This window comes from Centroberyx affinis, unplaced genomic scaffold (assembly GCF_046629955.1).
Source record: "Centroberyx affinis isolate AG114_WGS23_722 - 3 ecotype Tasmania unplaced genomic scaffold, CSIRO-AGI_Caff_v1 ptg007549l_1, whole genome shotgun sequence".
Taxonomy (NCBI): Eukaryota; Metazoa; Chordata; class Actinopteri; order Beryciformes; family Berycidae; genus Centroberyx; species Centroberyx affinis.
In genome coordinates, this window is record NW_027283808.1 from 178,632 (window position 1) to 202,297 (window position 23,666).

Sequence of the window (23,666 nt, forward strand, 5' to 3'; positions counted from 1 at the left end):
TTTTGTTTGGATATTTGTCTGCTTCAGTTTTGTTCATCAGCTCTCCAGCACCTGGAATCAACAGACCATGTTCAAGTCAATATGCAAATACAAAGATATTACAATGTGGTGGTAATAATAGACCAGAGAACTAAAACTTTGAGAAGTCATGTAACAAAATCGGGTAGATAACTTGTATGTAAACAGTTGTGAGATATTGAAATTGTCAGTATATTTCCCTTACTGGCATAACCAGACTTCACACCTGGTGTCTGTGATGCACCGTTGCTCACTGTCATGTTTCACTTCTGTATTTGGGGTGCTTTTTTGGGACCTGGGTGTTACTCAATGCTTCCGCTTGCTGCCTGCCCTGATCGCTCTGCCCTGTCCTGCTGCAACATCTGTGCAACAGACCTCCAGCTCCATCTCCACCTGACTTTAAGCACCAGCCAGTGTAAAAGTACTTTGCCATCTAGCCTAAGTACAAGGATATTACACTTAGGATTGAGACTGTAGAGATGGTTAGTTGACCAAAATCTAAAGGTATGTATAACTTGCTTAGAGCTCAAAATCAGCTCAGGATTTTGAAAATGTACACAATCCATCAAACGTTTAGACTGAACTAACTGTTAAAAAAATAAACTGTGCTCTGTCTCAGTGCAGCGGGTTGTACCTCCAAACATCACGCTCTACCCTGTCTGGGAAGGCGAGTTTGGGGCCTCACCAGTCAGACTCATCTGCACCCTAAGTGGCTTTTTTCCAGACCAGCTGAGTGTGGAGTGGCAAATGGACAACAAGGCTCTAAACACTGTGCCAATCCAAAAGAAGCTGCAAAGTGTGGAGGGAGTGGAGAAAACCTTCAGTCTGAGCAGTCAGATTGAGCTGGATATGGATAAGTGGGCGAAGGGCTCAAATGTTACATGCAAGTCCAGCCACAACAAAGTTGAAATCACAAGATCAATCAGTATCTGTGCAAGTAAGTGTGGCTTCCTTTGTCTAACAACACACTATGAAATTGCTGCATCACCTACACACATATATTCATATTGAAATTTTTCTTTGTTCTTTGTCTAAAGGCAAAATGAAAAGCAAATTGATTAGTGACGTATCCCTGTGGTTTCTGATAGAATGTGTTCAACATATTAAGTTGCTCTGTATTTAGCAACAAAACTTACACAGTAAAAAGAAAGGAAGTCAGCAGCGAAATACTAGTACATTGACAAGTTTGTCCAACACTTGTTAGTTGTTATTTAGTAATCTTTGTTTTTATAGATTAACATGTTTTGTCCAAACACCTTTTTTCTGGCAGTTCATCCAAGATCGCCTCCTTCCATTCTTCTGGAGATCCCCAGCTTCAAGACAGTAATGATGGCAGAGTCTAAGGTCACAGCAACATGTTTCATCCGCACTGTCTATGATGCCAAGGTGACCTGGCTGATGGATAAGCAAGTACCAAACAGTGACAGTGTGAACCTGGTCAGAAACACAACTCATATCATCAGCAACCTAACAGTTCCTCCAAGTGACTGGAGGAAAATCAACCACATAACATGTAGAGCTAAACATCGCTGCTTCTCATCCACTGAGGAGACTGTGAGTGTTACAGGTAAGAGAGATATACAAAATGAAAATCAGGTGTCGTGACAATTGAAGACCTGAAAACAAAAAGAAATGCTGCATCATTTCCTGTGTGTGTCGTCCAGGGCCTGCAGCTGCAGCTCCATCAGTGCTGATCAGGAGATCTCTCCCAGATTTGCTGAAGGGAGAGAGTGCTGTGCTGGAGTGTGACATCACACAACTCTCCTCCAGTGACCTCTATGTCACATTTCAGGCCAACAATGATGACATCTCTGACAAACAGTATGTTGATCTTCCTGAAGCCCAAGGCCTCCAATCAATCACTAGACGCTTCTCTGTCCCTTCAACTCACTGGAATAAAAACAACACTTTCACCTGCAAAGTGAACCAAGGCTTCTCCAACAGTTGGCAGTCAAACTCAACTGGGAATATTTTTGGTGGGTGGCCAACTGTTCTTCTCTCCCTCAATAATATTTAGTCTGTTGTTAATTTCCTTTTTATCACTCTGTTTTAGTTATGATTTAACCATATTTTTTTTTGTGGTGGGATATTTAGGTGACCCATCAGTGGAGCTCCTTCTTGCTCCCAGTGAAGAATCAGGACCACAGAAACTCTTATGCTCTGGATTGGGCGTCAACCCTCAAATTAAATGGCTTTCTGGGTCTCAGCATAGATCTGCATCAACTAATGACATCAGGATGGGTGCAGATGGACATGTGGCAGTGACCAGTCACCTGAACGTCCCTCAAACAGAGTGGAAAACCGGGGAGGTCTTTACTTGTGAAGTGTCTGACAAGTCTATACACAAAACAGTCACAAAAGACGTCAGCCTCTGTTCAGGTAAAATTAAAACATAACGAGAGTAACAACTTAAAACAACTGTGAAATAAGAAAAAAATTCCCTCACTTTTCCAAGTCAAACAGGTTATTCAGATTGAACTGAAAGTTTAATGTCAAATATGGCCATAATATATTGTAACAAATATATTTAGTAAATGTGAGTAAAATAATTTATTCAGGATTGTCTCTTCTTAATAATTGAAGACTTTCTTTTTCCTTGTATTTTCCATTGTCAGCTCATTCAAGCTCGCCTCCTTCCATTCTTCTGGAGATCCCCAGCTTCAAGACAGTAATGATGGCAGAGTCTAAGGTCACAGCAACATGTTTGGTCCGCACTGTCTATGATGCCAAGGTGACCTGGTTGATGGATAAGCAAGTACCAAACAGTGACAGAGTGAACCAGGCCAGAAACACAACTCATATCATCAGCAATCTAACAGTTCCTCCAAGTGACTGGAGGAAAATCAACCACATAACATGTAGAACTGAACATCGCTGCTTCTCATCCACTGAGGAGACTGTGAGTGTTACAGGTAAGAGAGATATACAAAATGAAAATCAGGTGTCATGTGACAATTGAAGACCTGAAAACAAAAAGAAATGCTGCATCATTGCCTGTGTGTGTCGTCCAGGGCCTGCAGCTGCAGCTCCATCAGTGCTGATCAGGAGATCTCTCCCAGATTTGCTGAAGGGAGAGAGTGCTGTGCTGGAGTGCGACATCACACAACTCTCCTCTAGTGACCTCTACGTCACATTTCAGGCCAACAATGATGACATCTCTGACAAACAGTATGTTGAACTTCCTGAAGCCCAAGGCCTCCAATCAATCACTAGACGCTTCTCTGTCCCTTCAACTCACTGGAATAAAAACAACACTTTCACCTGCAAAGTGAACCAAGGCTTCTCAAACAGTTGGCAGTCAAACTCAACTGGGAATATTTTTGGTGGGTGGCCAACTGTTCTTCTCTCCCTCAGTAACATTTAGTCTGTTGTTAATTCCCTTTTTATCACTCTGTTGTAGTTATGATTTAACCATATATGTTATTTTCTGGTTGGATATTTAGGTGACCCATCAGTGGAGCTCCTTCTTGCTCCCAGTGAAGAATCAGGACCACAGAAACTCTTATGCTCTGGATTGGGCGTCAACCCTCAAATTAAATGGCTTTCTGGGTCTCAGCATAGATCTGCATCAACTAATGACATCAGGATGGGTGCAGATGGACGTGTGGCAGTGACCAGTCACCTGAACGTCCCCCAAACAGAGTGGAAAACCGGGGAGGTCTTTACTTGTGAAGTGTCTGACAAGTCTATACACAAAACAGTCAGAAAGAACATCAGCCTTTGTTCAGGTAAAATTAACCAAAAAGGAAAGAAACAATTTCCTCCACCTGCAAAATAAGAAAATGATTTAATGTTTTACGCAATTTATGAAACATCCATTAATAACATGCGACCATATTTTACTAATAGTCCTTTTAGTTTAAGGTGGAGAACATCAAAATGTTCATTCCTGGAACCTTCAGCTGTTTTTTTTCAGCCACTGTAAAGGGAAAAAACTTAAACACCATTTCATGTTTTTTTCAGTGACAGCATCATCTCAGACAGTTGGTGTTCATGTTCAGGGCCCACCTCCCCAGGAGCTGCACAAAGATGGATTGGTGACTATCACCTGTCTTCTGGTTGGTCTAAATCTTCAGGATTTCTCCATCACCTGGAAAGTGGGTGGCACCACACCTTCTCTGAATGTGCTCACAGAAGCACCACTGAGTCACAGCAATGGGACAGAGACTATGCATAGCTTCCTGAATGTATCAGCAAAGGCTTGGCATGCATATACACAGGTGTCTTGTGAGGGAAAACACAGATGCTCCACCCAGGGCTACGAGGAGCATATAAGCAAATGCAAAGGTAGCATCACACATGACAATCATAAACTTGACTCCTTTGTGGTTGCTTAATACTGATTCAGAATTTCTGGCAAGTTCAATATAAGAAGGTGAGATTGCATCACAAATTAATAATAATGCTTTCCATGGTAAAAGGTATGCTTGTGCCTACTGTGATAAAATGATTGAATTGAAAAAGCCAAAAAAAAAAACCTTGTTAATTGTTCCCCTCTTTTTGTGTTTCTCAAGATCTAAATCCACCAACTGTGAAAATAATACAGCCAACCGACTCTGAACTGTCAGGGTCAAACATCATCACACTTGTTTGCCTAGTCTCTGGGTTCTCCCCGTCTAACATCATAGTGTACTGGGAGAAGGATGGCCACAAGCTGCCATTATCTCACTACACCAACAGCCCTGCTTGGAAATACACAGGCAGCAACACTTATTCAATGAGCAGCAGATTGAACACGTCCCAAACTGAGCGGGACCAGGAACCCACCTATTCTTGTGTCGTTGAACACGAGTCATCTGAAATGCCACTCAAACGCACCATAGAAGATGTGTTTGGTAAGCAGAGAATCAATATCTTGTCCATCTTGGTGTTGTCCATCACATGTTAGATTGATATTACCTTCTAAAATTGTACAAAAGTATATGTAGATCAAGACTGTGAATGAATGGATAGGTACTCTGTCTTATCTGCCACCTCCCTCCAAAACAATGCTTGTTTCCTGCCAGAATTTTCTGTATTTTGTTAAATCACAGCAACGCTATTTCTGCAAATGATACAGATAACTCTTCATGCAGTTTTGCAAGTACATTAAGCATCTGGTCATATACATAATAATTGTAGATATTCAATATATCAAGATGACCTGTAGCAGACGTGGGTGATATACTATTTGCTCTATTTGTTACCAATTGTTTCTACTGAGTTTGATAACTGTGGACAAAACCTACATATTTTTTTTTTCAATCATCACTTTGCTCAAATAACTCCCCCACTATCACTCTTTAATAATTAATTACTTATTGTTGAAAGTCGGCCACCACTGTATCAGCCTGCTGACATGTTGATAAAAAAATAATCTCCAATATGCCTAGTAGATAATTCACCATTATTCCTTCTCCATGACCTTCCTCAGTACCAATTCATAACAACGTTCGTGTGACTATATTCCTCAGCCTCAGTGACCCCCTCCCAACCTGCAGCCACCTTGCTGCAGGGTGCTGGTGAGCTTGTGTGCCTGGTGTATGGCTTCAGCCCTGCATCCATCAACATCACCTGGCTTCATGATGCCCCACACCTGTTGGACTACAACACCAGTGAACCCCACAGAGGCCCAAAGGGGAAATTCAGCATCCAAAGCCGACTTCGTCTGTCCCCAGTCGACTGGCTACCTGGGGAGGTCTACACCTGCAGGGTGACGCATGCAACCATCACCTTGGCCCTGAATATATCCAAACCAGGTGCCAGTTTGTCCATCGATTCACATATCTTTGATGATAATAATAATAAACTTTAATAATAAACACTTTTCAAAAAACAGAGTTTACAAAGTGCGTTACAGAGAGTGAGAGAAACAGAACATAGAACAAACAATAATGGTAACAACACAAGATTAAAGACAAGAAAAACAATTGCATAAAGGCCGGTGTGTAAAAGTGTGTATTGAGAAATTATTTTAAAGAAGACACTGATTTTGTTACACCAATTTGCTCGGGCAGACTGTTCCACAGTGTAGCGGTTCTAATACCCGATCACCTTTTGTTTTTAATGATCCATAATGGAAGAGACTGCATGGATTAGTTTGTTACTTTCCACCTCTTAACAGTCTTACAAAGATGTGGACATCCTTTTTGGCTTGTAGTGTGATAATTTCAATGTCGATAATAGTCAACTCACAAATCTCATTTCAATCCGTTTCATAGAGATCATGGAGGAAGGCTGTTTCGTTGATGAGAACAATCATGATGCTATCAATCCAGACTTGGGTGAGGGGAACTGGTACATGACTTTCACCTTCCTCCTGCTTTTCTACGTCTCCCTCCTCTATAGCATCTTGATGACCCTCATTAAGGTGAGAATATGGAGTTTTGAATGTTTAAAGTGGTTTTGCAGCAAATACAATGTTTGTGTGATGTCCTGTATGATGTCCCTCTCTCTCAGACACACACACATATATATACAGTATAAAGGCTATACATATCTCTCTCCCTCATTCATATTTTAGTATATTTTTATATATGCATGCATTAAAAGTGTTGCATCTGTCTTAACATTGTGCACATGACAAACAAGAGTGGCAGCAGATGACAGATACCTGACAGATTTCCCCATATTTTTCCTTTCAGACTAAATGATGAAGACCCCAGGAAAGATCCTATTTTATGACCTGAATGTGGATTTTTATTTTTGAGGCCATATAACTAGTTTGGTTAATCCATTTTCATTATGTTTGCGTATTTCATTTACTGTATTTTATATAATTTGCTTATACTATAAATACCATTTCTCTTCAGACTATGTTGGTAGTCTGTTATACTTTCACCTCATTGAATAAAATGAAACTAGCAATTACACAAACTTGCATGTCAATTATTCTTAAAGTGCTTAATATGAAACACTATTTACTCTAGAGTGACACATACTGTATCACGTCCCAGCATCAGTTGTAGTCTCACTGATCCCCTGTATTACTGACATCGTCCACAAGAGGGAGACATGGCTCTGCATTTAGCAGTAGTGATTTGCCAATTCCCATGTGAAAGGCTAGTCATGTGCAGTAATGGAAATGGAACTGGAAATATTAAATGGCAAGATGCCAAGGGGCCGGCGACAGGGAAGCAGGGCACCGTGCCCAGCAAGCTGCCTCAGAGCATCTCCCTGTCTAACCTTCCTTTCATTTCTATGCAGATAAAGAGTTAAAGAGTAACTTCACACCAAACCCAAATCTGTGTAAAGCCTGACATCTAATGGTAAAAAGCATGCTACTGAAATTGCCAATTGGCTTTGGTGCTGGGTGATGTCACCACCTTTTGTACTCTCTAGAAGGTGACATCACCTGGCACCATCAGCTAATATCACAGAATGATAGCACACACACACACACACACACACACACACACACACACACACACAATGATACATGGGAGGGGATGTGATTAACTTTTTTAAAATGTTGGTTAATTGATGATTAAACTTGCAATAAGCGATTTCAGACCCTATAACCTATCCTGCAGCAATGTTTTGTGTGTGTAAAACTGCCAGAATGGGAGAAAATTTCAAAAAATTATTTCAACTACATAGCACTCAGTAGAGTGCATACCTCCACCAACGCTATGCAGTTGCCAGTTCCACATGTCGGATTTTCACCAAACGTTAATAATTTCTTCTATGCCACATTACCAATGTTTCACATCAGGAGATGCAACATTTTCATGACTGGACCTGAAATGAGACGATATATGCCTGTTCAAATTCTAGCCACTTTTACAGACCCCATGAAGTTGCATGGAGAGCGTGATTTGCTTCCGTGTATTGACATATTTCTGAATGAAACATAAAGCTGGAGGGACTTATTTGAATATTGCCGAAGCGGGCTCGCCAATGTCAAACCCTCTCATATCAAACATGGACAGCAGTCTACACTCGGTTGTCGAGGAATATTCTCCACCTCCGTTCCCCCTGTTAGACCCGCAAACGTAAATACATCCCACAAACGTAATAAACCACAAACGTAATACAAATCTGCAGCTTTTAATGTAATAATCCCACTAACCTAATAAGTTTCCCACAAACGTAATAGCAGTGTCCTACCACAAACGTAATACGTCATTTCCCGCAAACGTAATAACTATTATGTTTGCAGGGATTTGTTACGTTTGCGGGAAGGTGAAAATCTTCAGCCTTCAAAATTGTAATAACTTCCCACTGTCTGGATGAGTTTATTGGGTCCAAATGAGAGTGAAAATGAGGTAGAATCATGTTTTGGGTGGAGTATCCCTTTAAACACAATAGTAGCCTATGTTTAACCATTTAAATAAAATATGTCTGCATATCAAAAGCCAAAAACTTAAATATGTATTTTGAACAGTCTTTAATTCTTTGAAATAATGAAAAGGAAACATTTCTCAAGATTTAAGACAGTCTTAAGACTGAAAATTAAAGGCTTGCAAACAATTAATGACTGACATCAGGTGAGCTTAAATTAATGTCAGTGAATGCAGGAGAGAATCTGAATTCCCCTGTAACTAACTGAAAATTTCCCAGACAAAAGAAAAGTTTAAATTATATGTTACATTTACTTTAAATAAAAGTCTTTAAGTTAAGTGTCATCCAAGCTCTCATCCACCTATTATTGTTCGAAAGAATTATTTGATAGTTGTGTAAAACCACAGTTCTGACCAGTTTTGACCAGCTTGTACAGTTTCATAATACTGATAACTCGTGATTTTTGTCTATATCGATATGTTCAGGCAATGGATATCTGACATAGATGGGAAGGGTGAAGGGAAGGTGTCTTTTACGTAATTCTCTGAACAGTGTCGTTGTCGCTCGCCCGTGTCACTTGCCATTAGAACACAGTGTTAGTGATTGTAGCTGTTTTAGTAGCACTTGTAGTGATGAGCGAAGTGACGATAACTCATCATTTTATAGCTATCAATCCAAAAAAAAAGAAATAAAATTTTTTGAATTCCTTTCGGGTCATTGGTCTGAAGTCTTAGTCTAGTCAATGAATGAGTCTTCTGTTATTTATGGTCACGCAAGTCACAAGTCATCAAATGTGAGACTGAGATACCACAGAGGCTGAACTTTCTAATCAAGGCAATGAAGACCACAGTGATAAAGCAGATGCAGGCCTTTCTGATCATGGTTTTGGCATTTCCGAAGAAGTTACCCTGACACTTCCAGAAGGAATTATGTCCATGATTATTAGACACACCCTGGATTTGGACATGTCCAAGACTGGACCTTCAATAGAGTGTCTCCACTGTTCAGAGAATTACCTGGAAGACACCTTCCCAGGATCTATCAGACATCCGTTGTCTGAACATCTTGATATAGACAAAAATCATGACACAGATATCAGTGTTCTGAAACTGTACAAAGCAGCAGATCGGAACAGCGGTTTAGCGCAACGTGTCAAAGAACTTTTCTCAAACAATAATAAGTGGATGAGAGCTTGGATGACACACTTAACTTTTGGCCGCTACAAGGTGAAAGACTTTTTTTGGAAGTAAATGTAACATGTTATTTATCCTTTTATTAGATACGGGGGAATTCAGATTCATTTAGTCATTAATCGTTTGCAAGGCTTTCATTTTCAGAAGTTTTGAGAAATGTTTTGTTTTCATTATTTCAAAGATTGAAAGACGTATGTATGTATGTATGTATGTATGTATGTATGTATGTATGTATGTATGTATGTATGTATGTATGTGTCTATGTATGTATGTATGTATGTTCAACATACATATGTTGGCTTACGATATGCAGACATCTTTTATTTACATGGTTCAAACATTGGCTACTATTGTCTACTGTTTAGTGAGGATAAATGATATCCAGTTGTTACTGACCTCTTGTTACTAAAACAATACTTTGCATTGTTTACTTGTAAATATTTTAATTGTTGAGCAAATTCATACTGAAGCTTTTGTATAGGGTTACTATGATTGGTTATAAACCTTTACAATGTTTTTGCCCATCCTGTGTTTTTTTGCACTTGTCTTTGTAGTAAAACCTTGAAGAAATCTGGAATAAATATGATTGGGATTTATTGCTCATTTGTATACAAAACACTTGATCAGTCTAAACAGGCAAGAACCTAAAGGACAAGAATATGTGGGAAGAAAATGTCATTGGCTATTGCAGACATTTAGAGTTAGCAACTTGTATAAGCTGCAGGTTTTGATTATATTAGTGATTTATTACATTTGTGGGAAGTTATTACAATTTTGAAAGCTGGAGATTTCCACCTTCCTGAAAACGTAACAAATCCCTGCAAACGTAATAGTTATTACGTTTGTGGGAAATTACGTACTACGTTTGTGGTAGGCAACTGCTATTACGTTTGTGGGAAACTTATTACGTTAGTGGGATTATTACATTAAAAGCTGCAGATTTGTATTACGTTTGTGGTTTATTACGTTTGTGGGATGTTGTTACGTTTGCGGGTCTAACAGCCCCCTCTGGGAAAAGAGTTGCAAAAACACATGTTTACTTCATAAATACAAAGATACTGACATATTTCCATGTATTTGAAGCTAAGAGATCAGTCATGTGAGACAGAGGGGGGTCTAACAGCCCAGTAAATGAGTACTGTAGGATTTTGTACAGCTGCTCAACCAACTCCAGTTACCATGTTGCTAGCTCCCATATTGTGAGTCGAACTGAACTGACATGCAGGAAAAAGTTAACATGTCTAACATGCAAGGTTACTTAATTTTACATGTGAGTTACTTGTGAGTGTCTATTGATGACAGATGATGGAACATTAGGCCTCATTAAGATGAAGAGTTTCAAAGTGAAGGTAAGCACTAACCAGCATGACTGTTTTGAGAGGAAGAATAATGTCTCACTATTAGGCCATATGGTCATTTTGTTTTTTGTCATTCAAGTGGATTTTATAATATACTGTTAATTAAATGCAAAGGTATAGACTTGCTGTACCTATACTTACATACTAGCTATTGAGTAGATTTTGCCTTTTATACTAACCAGTAAGTAGATTTAGCACTGTGCTATGGTGCTTTTGACTACTGGGGCAAGGGAACAGCAGTAACTGTTTCATCAGGTAAGAATACTCAACTTAAATAATCAGTGAATCAGTGAAACAAAAGTAATAGGCTTTCATAATAATTTAATGTCCGTACTGTTCCGCATCTGTCATGGACGCTATTGGCAAAACTGATGGGTGTTTATTTCAATTCAAACCTTCCACCAATTTCAAATATTGTTGGTGGTTATTTTAAGAATACTGTTGAATCTCTGAACTGAATTTACCTACAATATATTGACTGATAACCAAAAACTAGCACAAATAATATAATTGAGGGAGGTTAATATGTTCCTTTCCTCAACTACCCTCCAAATAAATGGGATAGTTTAACATTAAGCTGCAATTGGCTTCTCTTTTCTATCTCCAATATTTAAGAGGAATGTCTGTACTATGGCATTTAATTTTTATTTCAATATCTTGATGATATACTTTGTTTCCCTCTCTCAGCCACATCAACTGCCCCCTCATTGTTTCCTCTGGCACAATGTGGTTCTGGGACTGGAGAGATGGTCACTCTCGGCTGCCTCGCCACCGGCTTCACTCCTGCCTCAGTGACCTTCGCATGGGCCGATGCCAATGGAGCTGCCCTGACCGACTTTGTTCAGTACCCTGCAGTTGAGAGAAACAACTTGTATACAGGAGTCAGCCAGATCCGTGTCAGGAGAGCAGACTGGGAACAAAAGGAAGGTTTTATTTGTAATGTGACACATGCAGTAGGAAACGGACTTTGCGACTTCAGAAGACGAGGTAAGATTCATGTAAAATATTATATGGATTTAGTTAATCAAACTAATTTACTTGTTTAGTATATTGGTTTGCAAATCTATGCAGCATCGAAATTTTTGTATTTTTATTCACAGCGATTTCAAGTAAGCTAAATCAGTCCTAATAATATATATATTTTAATTTTTATTTGTAAAGTGTACAACAGTTTTATTTTTCTAAAAAAAAAAAAAATGGTTGATTATACAAAAATGTACTAACAGCAATATTGAAAACTGGGCTAATGTCGGACAATTTTGGTCAATTGCTATAGAGTAGAATACAAATACAGAGCATTTTCATGTAATTTTTTGATTTTGAAACACTGCAGTGTACCTCACCAAAGAAATTTAATCCCAGAAATGTAATCACTAAATTGGTTTTGTAACTTCTGCTTACAAATGTTAGATGCAGGGACTTTGCCACACCTCAGAGTTTAGTGAATTGATGCCCCTGAGGAACCAAGTATAATTTTAAGTGATGTCTTAGTTCAGTGAAGTGTTTTAGAAATAAATAATTAAAATGTTTCCTGACTAGTTCAAAATAGCAGCAAATTAGACACAAAGGACAGCATAATAATTCTAATATATTGTCAGTGTGATTATTACAAAATCACATATCCTTACATATCTATGAATATTGTACTGTTAAAAATCATAACGTGCTGAGTGAGCAGGTGTACAGTAAGGTGGATTTTTCCAGAATGGAGAGGCTGAAGCTTGCCCATGCAAACTGAGTTGTTGGCTCAGTCAATTTTATTTCCTGCTCATCTATGTCGTCTGCACTCTGCTTTTACAGATTATTGCAATATGTTCTGCTTCCTTTCATATACTTTCATAACCCATGTTGTTTCCTTTTCATGTCTGCCAGCATTTTTACTCTATTTCAATGAACATTCACTGTTCAAAAAATGTTCAGTCAAAGGCTGGTTTAAACCTGCATGTTAACTTGCCTGGACAGTCAATGTAGCTTTAATGCTTGTTTCAGAATAAGATGCAAGCATTAGCTCTACTCGTTAAATTGTTTGTTATTTACAATAGCAAGCACTTTTTCCTTTTGACACTTACAGTACATAACAACTAACAACCCAACTAACAACCCAAGAGCTAAAAATAAGAGCTAAAACAAAGTAACATGAATCTAGTTTTAATCTGCATTGTAGCACATAGTTCACCTCTGCTTCTGTATCATTCCCTGCTTATGAATGCATATATTTGTGTTTGTTTTTCAGTGTCTGATCATCATTATCATCATTATCATCAGCTGCCAACTCTCAATGTGTTCGTCTCCTCTAATGAGGAGGTGGAGACTGAAAAGATGGCTTCCTGTTTTGCCATTGATTTTTCACCAAAAAATCATGAGATCAAATGGCTGAGAAATGGAGAGGAAATCAACGACAAAATATCTAAGATCATCAACACACCTTCTTTTGAAAGTGGAAAGAATGACAACGGAACTTTGTTCAGTGCAGCAAGCTATCTCAAGGTAGATGAGAGTGCTTTGCCTGATCGGGACACTTCTATATTTACATGTGTGTTTAAGCAAGGTGACAAAAATGTGACCGAAACTGTGATCAGCGACCCTGGCTGTGAGTAAAATATAATTTTTTTTGTAACTGTAATTGCAATTCCAATGGTTTTACAGCCATGACAGTTTCTTGAATGCTCATTAATTCCTCTGTCAACAGGTATAGTTGAAGTGGACCCAATAGAAAAGATAGAGATCTTACCCCTCTCACTAGAGGAGATGTTTATCAACAAAAAAGCAGAACTTGTATGTCAAGTTGTTGCAAAATGGGCATCCATTGATTCTGTTAAGTGGCAGGACCAAAAGGGAAACAACATACTTGAGAACAAGAACAAGACTAAAATCTCTGCAGATAGGAGACGCTTCAGCATTGTAGCTGATGTCACGTATGAGGAGTGGAGGAAGGGGATACAATACTACTGTGTTGTTGAGCATGCTGATTTGTTCCAACCAAAAAGGAAGCTCTTTGAAAGGAGGAATGGTAAGCAAATTTTCTTTGTCTTGTCTTAATTTAGTAATACATGCATGTATTGCACAGAAAATGAAACAATAAATGATTAAAGTGTTTTAGAAATGAATAACTACAAGGTTTCCTGACTTGTCAATTGTAAGACACATTAAAATAGCAGGAAATTAGACACAAAGGAGCGCATAATAATTATAATATATTGTTATTGTAATTATTAAAAAATCATATAAATCCTTACATATCTATGAATATTATACTGTTAAAAATCATAACGTGCTGAGTGAGCAGGTGTACAGTAAGGTGGATTTTGCCAGAATGGAGAGGCTGAAGCTTGCCCACGCAAACTGAGTTGTTGGCTCAGTCAATTTTATTTTCTGCTCATCTATGTCGTCTGCACTCTGCTTTTACAGATTATTGCAATATGTTCTGCTTCCTTTTATATACATGCATAACCCATGTTGTTTCCTTCCATGTCTGCCTGCACTTTCACTTTATTTCAATGAACATTCACTGTTCAAAAAATATTCAGTCAAAGGCTGGTTTAAATCTGTTTATGTTAACTTGCCTGTACAGTCAATGTAGCTTTAATGCTCACTTCTGAATAAGAAGCGAGCATTAGCACTACTCATTAAATTGTTTGTTATTTACAATAGCAAGCACTTTTTCCTTTTGATACTTACAGTACATTTGACCCATGAGCTAATCTGGCGAGTGTACTCCATATGTGCACATTCTAAAGTTGCATAAAGCTTTATAAAGTAACATGAATCTAGTTTTAATCTGCATTGTAGCACATAGTTCACCTCTGCTTCTGTATCATTCACTGCTTATGAATGCATATATTTGTATTTGTTTTTCAGTGTCTGATGTGCATTATCATCAGCAGAGATTGTATTTTTTTTTGTAACTGTAATTGCAATTCCAATGGTTTTACAGCCATGACAGTTTTGTGAATGCTCATTAATTCCTCTGTCAACAGGTGGCACAGTCGTAGACTTCAACCCAATAGAGATAGAGATTTTACCCCTCTCACTAGAGGAGATGTTTATCAACAAAAAAGCAGAACTTGTATGTCAAGTTGTTGCAATATGGGGATCCATTGAGTCTGTTAAGTGGCAGGACCAACAGGGAAATGACATACTTGAGAACAAGAACAAGACTAAAATCTCTGCAGATAAGAGACGCTTCAGCATTGTAGCTGATGTCACGTATGAGGAGTGGAGGAAGGGGATACGATACTACTGTGTTGTTAAGCATGCTGATTTGTTCCAACCAAAAAGGAAGCTCTTTGAAAGGAAGAATGGTAAGCAAATGTTCTTTGTGCATTAAAAGTCTGTTTGAGTGCCTTTGACAAATTTCCATCCATGTGATCATTCAAGTTTATGAGATGTCTTTATGAATGTATTTTATAGAAGAAATGCAGAATAAGAGGTGTTCTTATCTGTGGCAAGAGGGCCTAATTGTTCTCTCATGCTTGCAGGAGGAGCGCCTAAGCGTCCGTCAGTTTTTCTGCTGCCGCCAGTAGAACAAACTAGTAACGATACGGTGACCCTGACTTGCTATGTGAAAGACTTCTACCCCAAGGAGGTTGTGGTGTCTTGGCTTGTTAATGATATGGCAGTAGATTCCAAAATGTATGCGTTCAGTACCACAAACCATATAGAAAATAAGGGATTGTACTCTCTTTATGGCCAGCTAACGTTCAGCCATGACCAGTGGAAAAGCAATGAAGCCGTGTATAGCTGTGTAGTTTACCATGAGTCTATGATGGACACAACTCGAGTCATTGTCAGGTCCGTGGTGGAGAGAACATGTGACAAACCCAACATGGTCAACCTCAACATGAACATCCCAAGTTGCAAGGCCTAGTAGATGTTGTGTTGTGTCGCTGTGTCTTATGCCCTGTTTGTTATGTTTGTTGCTTGTGATATGACATGCTGTTTGTCTTTTAAATGCAGATTCAAAATCAAAATAAAAAATGTCCTTCATTACTCTGTTGATGTATGTCACATGCAGTTCATATCCCTATTTAATGAGCATTGAGTGTTTAATTGAAATGCAAGTTTAAAAGAAGTTAACTGTCACAGTACCATAGACTATGATAACACAAGGTGTACAAAGCAGGTGTACATATCAGCATATTTATGATTGAAAGTATAGTGACGATAACAATATAGCATTTTTTTCTAATGTAAAATTTTATCCACTTCAAAACACACCACACCGATCACTGACTGTAAGAATACAAAATGCCCAAAAAATATCAACAAAATCACATTTGTTCATTTCTATGTGTAGTCGGTGCATTAATTGTTCCTGTGCCTTGTCTTTGTGTGCTTGTGTTCAATCTACTGGGTCTTGTCCTTCCCACAAAAGAGTCTGTTTAAGATCTAACTCAGCTGCTGTGATCTCTCAAATTATCATTGCACATTAAGGATTTACTATACCAATTCACAAGCCAAGCCACATGCATGCCACAGCATAACATGGGGTCTTTCAAAAGCAATTCAGGATCATTGTAACGGCTAGTGTTGCCACCATTTTACAAAAGATAAGCTTAATATCAAAAAGGGTTTAATTAATAATAATAATAATAATAATAATATCCAATACTATACCCAATAGATGAGAACTGTGCCAATGAATATCTAGAGGTAAAGCTGTCTAGCCACTTCTTACCATAAAATATTGAAGGATTCATTCAGAATAGTCATTGATACTTATAAAGGGTGTTGTGTCTTTTACAAGCCTGAGTGTTATTCTCAATGACTGCCAGGTGCATAGAAGAACACAGCAGAAAAACACCCACACACCATCTTCAGCTGCATGTCAAGGTCTCAGACCAAAACATGTTGTGTTTAATAATTCAGTTATTTATTTTCAAAGGTAAGACAGTTTGTGGGCGTACACAGTGTGTCAGAAGCAACTACCAAGTATCAAGCTTCTACCAAAGCTGTTTCCATAGCATCACAAGATCATTCTCATACCAAAACTGTATTGTTAGCAGATCTATAGGGGTCATAAGAGATTGTATAGTCTTTATAGGACAGTCCCAATGAAACATTTCAATTTCCAGTCCAGTAGAGAACCATAGGTGTGACTGCCGATGTAACACCACTTTCATCTCTATATGCAGTTTGTGAGTGTGAGGTTCCATTTCTGACTGACAACCAATGCGGCGATGCCATGGAGACAGACCATGATAGCACGGACAACACAGCCCTTACCTTCATCCTCCTCTTCCTCATCACTCTGCTGTACAGCATTGGAACCACTGCTATCAAGGTAGTAATGGTTTTAAAAGTTAGGGTTCCATGCAGCATAGCTATAATGTGTTTAATTTAAATTAGACTGGATAACTGGATAAAAAAAAACTTTGTTTAATTATTATTCAAACAACAGTGATGAATAGGCACAACGATCTTATACCATGTGAGACAATGATGACCATAAGGTCATTAAAGGGTAGCTGCAATAGAAGTAATATCAGTAATGCTTTACTTGTTGGTTATAAAACATTAGAAGTCATCCTATGATCATCATTAGAATGTTATAATCCCATCATAACTGCATCAGAAAATGTCATTATGCCTTATGAATATGGTTTGACTCACAAAACTTGAACGGATAGAAAGGACACTTCCATCATGGTCCATCATGGTATCATGATGATCATAATGTCCTTTGGTCACCTAACATGGCTTCCATGGAATTTTGATAATGTTGTCATGTAAATTAACATTGTTCCATATGTGGACAGAACATGAGACTCAGAAGGTTAGAATGTTCATCACATGGAATGTTAATCCAGATAATATTGCCATGGTAACACATGGCTTTCTGAGTCTCATCCCATCAACACTGCCGTCCATGACATGGCAGACATTGTAAGTGCATCTCTGCGTGCAAGTTATCTCACTTTCGATGATGTGATGATTCCATGGATTGCCACACTAAAAAAAAATCCACAGCTCATAATACATTTGATGTCTTATAAACAAAAGAAATATATGGGTCAGTGGTAAATACATGTCTTATACCTCATAACCTGGTGCTACCAGATTAATAATGCATTGTAGTGTATTATGAAATTTTATGATGCCATTATGATGTAATTCTAATGATCTTATGATGTCATGATATGTTGCAATAAATAAATAAATAAACATAGAGGTCCCAGTAGTAACTATATTACTTATAAGTTCCTCATAACCACCTCGTATCAGATTCATGATGTGTATTATGACATTTTCTAATGCAGTTGTGATGTAATTGTAATGTGCTTATGATGGACATATGACTAATACTGCATCATAACCAACAATTTAAGAAATGTATTAATGAAATGTCATAAGTAGTGACAAATCGTAGTGATTTGATTGTTTTTGATATAATAGTGCTGATACATGTTTTTTTTTTCTGTTTTTCTTCTTTTCAGGTCAAATGAAAAAAAAAGTGAACTGTCTGTTTAAAAACATATTCTCATATTTTCATCCTTACTCTATTCATAGTGTCCTGTAACTATTCACTATTGCCTTTTTTCTTATTTTGAATTACATTAGTGTTATATGATTGTTGGAAATAAACATTTAACTGAAAATAATCATTTCAGCAGTTGTGTTTTTTCTCTCTTACACTAGTTAGAAAAAGTTATTTTATTTTTATTGTATTTATTTAATTATTTCCATAAGCTTTTTTATATGTTTCATTTTTGTTTGGATATTTGCCTGCTTCAGTTTTGTTCATCAGCTCTCCAGCACCTGGAATCAACAGACCATGTTCAAGTCAATATGCAAATACAAAGATATTACAATGTGGTGGTAATAATAGACCAGAGAACTAAAACTTTGAGAAGTCATGTAACAAAATCGGGTAGATAACTTGTATGTAAACAGTTGTGAGATATTTAAATTGTCAGTATATTTCCCTTACTGGCATGACCAGACTTCACACCTGGTGTCTGTGATGCACCGTTGCTCAGTGTCATGTTTCACTTCTGTATTTGGGGTGCTTTTTTGGGACCTGGGTGTTACTCAATGCTTCCGCTTGCTGCCTGCCCTGATCGCTCTGCCCTGTCCTGCTGCAACATCTGTGCAACAGACCTCCAGCTCCATCTCCACCTGACTTTAAGCACCAGCCAGTGTAAAAGTACAACTCTGCCATCTAGCCTAAGTACAAGGATATTACACTTAGGATTGAGACTGTAGAGATGGTTAGTTGACCAAAATCTAAAGGTATGTATAACTTGCTTAGAGCTTGAAATCAGCTCAGGATTTTGAAAATGTACACAATCCATCAAACGTTGAGACTGAACTGAAAAAGAACATACTCTGTCTGGGAAGGCGAGTTCGGGGTCTCACCAGTCGCACTCGTCTGCATCCTAAGTGGCTTCTTTCCAAACCAGCTGAGTGTGGAGTGGCAAATGGACAACCAGGCTCTAAACACCATGCCAATCCAAAAGAAGCTGCAAAGTGTGGAGGGAGTAGAGAAAACCTTCAGTCTGAGCAGTCAGATTGAGCTGTATATGGATAAGTGGGCTCAAGTGTTACATGCAAGTCCAGCCACAACAAAGTTGAATTCACAAGATCTATCAGTGTGGCTACCTGTCTAACAGCACACTATGAAAATTGCTGCATCACTACACACAACTATATTTATATGTTGTTCATAATGTTACAGCAGCGTATTGATGTCACAGTGGGAAAAAAATATAGCCTCAGTATCTCGTTATAACAAGAAACTTTTCTTGTTATAACGAGATATCAGCTTGATTGTGTCTGAGTCAGGATGAGTTGAGTGAGTCTGATTGTTGTTGCTGAGTTCTCATTCCATGAGTTTGAGTCAACTTGATTAAATCATGTTAATGAGCCATTCTGAATTCCTCCGATGTCTATAGGCTGTTTTCTCATTAGGGTATAGATTTTTTTCTCACTTTGAGATGAGTTGGTATGTCGTAATAACGAGAAAGGATGTCATTATAATGAGAAAGAGACCTTTTTTTTCAGTCTGACATCAGTGCTGCCGTAATTTTAAATTTTTTTTTACAAATAATACAGGAAGACGGTACAGTAACGTACAAAACAAAACAACATCAGTACAGCGATACATCATTCCTTATAAATGCATAATAACATATAGAGGGTGTACAATAGGACACATATAACAAGACAGACAAAAAAAAAATAAAAAGATAAGACAAACAAAATTAAATATACCGAGCTGGAGTGGTGATGGGCTGCACATTGCTTGGTTAATTGATGTCTGTTGTTGTGAGGGAATGTTAGTGTTTAGTATTGTGGACCAGTTGTGGAAAGAGGAATCAGCGCTGGAATCAGCGCTGGACATGTCTTCAAAAGATCTGATGTTATTTTTAAAGGATTTTGTGAGTTTCTCCAGGTTTGAGTGGTCCGTAAGCAAGTTAAGCCAATGGTTTATGGATAGTATTTTTCTGTCTTTCCAGTTTAGTAATATGGTCTTCTTGGCAATGGTTAATGATATTAATATGAAGGGTTTGAGATGTTTGGGAAGTTGTAATGTGGAGGTGTCACCCAATAAAGCAATGGTGGGGCACAGGGGGATGTTGATAAAATAGGCCACGCCCATCGTGGGGGAAACCACTGCACCCTCTCCATTGACCTTGTGTGTCTGAATGTACATCATTGTTATTATTCTCCAAATTAAACATGCCTAAAAGCTGTTGTGTGGTGGGGTGCACAGCCAACAAACGTAAAAACCGTGAATTACAGTTTTTTGTGCTCCCGAGTAAGGGAGCCGTTAAGAAGAAAAATGTGGATCCAGGCCATAAGGAGTAAGGTGCTGACAGTGGTACATGGTAGAAGAGAGGGGAAACTTTGGGACCTGAGACTAAGTACACTTAGAATGTGGCCAGTATTTTGTCACTGGTCAGTAACTTATCTTGTTATATTATAATATTATAATATATCATACGGAAAAGTTTGTGGGTAGTAATGTGGATTCTATGAAGGACTTTATACTGTATTAGTTGAGTTTTGGAATTGCATGTCATTGAAAATATGTTAATTGCATATACTTTGCCAATTGACTTTGTGATGGGGGTTATTTATGTCTATGGACCATTTGTCGATTGGAATTGATATAGAGCTGTCTTCTGATGTTAAGAGTTTGTAAATTTGAGCTAATATTTTTTGAGGTTTGACTGATTGTAGCTTTAGATATAGGGGGAGCTATGATTATTAACATTTCTGATGTTAATCTTTTTCTTTATGACTTTTTTTAACTGGATATACTGGAAATGGCAGTGATCTGGTATGCTATATTTTCTTTGGATGAGGTCGAAGGTCATGAGCAAGCCATCACTGAATAACTGTCCCAGGGTGGTTACTCCTCTTTGATTCCATGTTGGAAAATGAATGGGTTTGTTGTTAATTTGAAACATGGGATTGTGCCATAATGGAGTATGGGTGGATGGTGAGGGGCTGTAGTGGAGAATGTTGTTTGACTTCCACCAAGCGGTTAGGGTGGTATTAATGGTAATATTATTCTTGCAATTGCTATGGTTTTTTTATTGATTTGTCTATGAATGGAAGATTTGTGATGCCCAACTTTTGAACCAGGTTATTTTCTATGTCTAGCCAGGGTGGATTTGGGTTGCTTGTACAGTGCCGGATGAATATTAACTGATTTGAAAGGAAGTAGTAGAAGAAGTTAGGGGCTCCTAGTCCTCCGAGTTGCTTGGGTTTTTGGAGAGTGGATAGTATAATTCTGGGTTTTTGCTTTTTCCAGTCAAATTCTGTGACTGCACTATTAAGGGAGGAGAACCAGCCTGGGGGTGGGATGATGGGGGCCATGCTAAACAGGTAGCTGATTTTCGGGAGGATGTTAATTTTTACTGTAGATATTCAGCCAATCAGGTTTAGGGGTAATTTGTTCCATCTTTCTAAATTGTCTTTTACTTCTTGTAACAAGTGGACATAGTTGAGTTTGAACAATTTGTTTAAATTTGGTGAGATGTGAATTCCAAGGTATTTAATGGATTTTGCTGTACGTCCCTGACCACGGCATCCCAGTTGAGTTTGGTTATAGGTAGAATCTCGGATTTTGTCCAGTTGATGGAGTAGCCAGACACCCTGCTATAGTTACTAATCAGATTATGGACTGATATAAGAGAGGATGAGGGATTTGTGATGTATAGTAGGATATCATCGGCGTACAAACTGATTTTATGGTGATATGACTTTGACTGATTGGATGCATGTAATGTTGTCACATTGCCTAATGGAGGTTATGACGGATGCAGTTAGTGAGTTGTATAGTGTTTTTTTCCAATTGATGAAATATGACCCGAATCCAAAGTGGTTGAGGGAGGTGAAGAGAAAGGACCAGTCTACCCTGTCAAACGCCTTTTCAGCATCAAGGGATACTATAATGAAGGGTGGATCTTTTGGGGAGGTAGTGTTGTAGTAGTTGATTAGGTTAAATAATCTTGTATTATCTGAGGAATGTCTACCCTTAATGAAACCAGTTTGATCTGTGTGTATAAGTGATGAGATAACTGACTCTAGTCTAATTGATAAAGCTTTGCTTATAATTTTTATGTCCATGTTAATTAATGATATGGGGCGATAGTTGAAGCATTGGGTATGGTCTTTGTTTGGTTTCGGAATAAGTGTGATATAGGCAGTGTTCATGTGGTGGGGCATAGTGGTATTTTTTTTTTCTGATATTACTTAATAAGTAATACGCTGCCGTAATAATGTAGAGCAAATTCATTAGCGATGTATCCCTGTGGTTTCTGATAGAATGTGTTCAACATGTTAAGTTGCTCTGTGAAATAGTCAGTGTTAATGCTTTTGAGGTCAAATATACTTTGATGAGTTTGCCCAACACTTGTTGCTGAAATGATACAGAATAATATCATAATCATATTTTTTTTTTTTTGTGGTGGGATATTAAGGCAACCCATCAATCAAGCTCCTTCTAGCTCCCAGTGAAAAATCAGGACCACAGAAACTCTTATGCTCTGGATTGGGCATCAACCCTCAAATTAAATGGCTTTCTGGGTCTCAGCATAGATCTGCATCAACTAATGACATCCGGATGGGTGCAGATGGATGTGTGGCAGTAACCAGTCACCTGAACGTCCCTCAGGGTGGAAAATTGGAGAGGTCTTTACTTGTGAAGTGTCTGACAAGTCTATACACAAAACAGTCACAAAAGACATCATCACAAAAGACAAGGAAAGAAACAAATTCATCCACCTGCAAAATAAGAAAATAATGATTTTACATGTTATGCAATTTATGAAACATCCATTAATAACATGAGACCTTTTACTAATAGTCCTTGTTTAAGGTGGAGTACATCACAGTGTTCACTGGAACTTTCAGCTGTTTTTCTTAAGCTACTGTGAAGGAAAAAACTTAAACACCATTTTCCTTTTTTTCAGTGACTCCAGCATCATCTCAGACAGTTGGTGTTCATGTTCAGGGCCCACCTCCCCAGGAGCTGCACAAAGATGGATTGGTGACTATCACCTGTCTTCTGGTTGGTCCAAATCTTGAGGATTTCTCCATCACCTGGAAAGTGGGTGGGATTAAATCTTCTCTGAATGTGCTCACAGAAGCACCACTGAGTCACAGCAATGGGACAGAGACTATGAAGAGCTTTCTGAATGTATCAGCCAAGACTTGACATGCATATACACAAGTGTCTGTAACCAGCAGCCACCTTGCTGTATGGTGCTAGTGAGCTTGTGTGTCTGGTGTATGGCTTCAGCCCTGCATCCATCAACATCACCTGGCTTTTTGATGACACCACACAGCTGTTGGACTACAACACCAGTGAACCCCACAGAGG

General features: G+C 38.3%; 1 protein-coding gene, 1 pseudogene and 1 gene segment (V, D, J or C); all 3 read left to right on the forward strand.

Annotated features, from left to right (window-relative positions):
* Nucleotides 1–6,833, forward strand: part of LOC139639667 (uncharacterized) — a 184,954-nt gene extending 178,121 nt beyond the window's left edge. Inside the window, exons 13-23 of the mRNA XM_071513817.1 lie at nt 1,289–1,585; nt 1,683–1,994; nt 2,113–2,397; nt 2,634–2,930; nt 3,030–3,341; nt 3,462–3,746; nt 3,982–4,305; nt 4,533–4,853; nt 5,472–5,758; nt 6,221–6,367; nt 6,642–6,833. Coding sequence (XP_071369918.1) covers nt 1,289–1,585; nt 1,683–1,994; nt 2,113–2,397; nt 2,634–2,930; nt 3,030–3,341; nt 3,462–3,746; nt 3,982–4,305; nt 4,533–4,853; nt 5,472–5,758; nt 6,221–6,367; nt 6,642–6,650 — 2,876 coding nt within the window. The 3' untranslated portion in view covers nt 6,651–6,833. The remainder of the gene's footprint in view (nt 1–1,288; nt 1,586–1,682; nt 1,995–2,112; nt 2,398–2,633; nt 2,931–3,029; nt 3,342–3,461; nt 3,747–3,981; nt 4,306–4,532; nt 4,854–5,471; nt 5,759–6,220; nt 6,368–6,641) is intronic.
* A 4,202-nt stretch (nt 6,834–11,035) lies between these two features.
* Nucleotides 11,036–18,417, forward strand: LOC139639669 (Ig mu chain C region membrane-bound form-like). The segment is given in 7 exon segments: nt 11,036–11,086; nt 11,519–11,818; nt 13,065–13,421; nt 13,521–13,841; nt 14,809–15,132; nt 16,966–17,114; nt 18,268–18,417. Coding segments are annotated over 6 exon segments (1,401 nt in total).
* Nucleotides 18,418–19,251: 834 nt separating this feature from the next.
* On the forward strand, nt 19,252–23,555 carry LOC139639675 (immunoglobulin heavy constant gamma 2B-like; annotated as a pseudogene).
* The last annotated feature ends 111 nt before the right edge of the window (nt 23,556–23,666 follow it).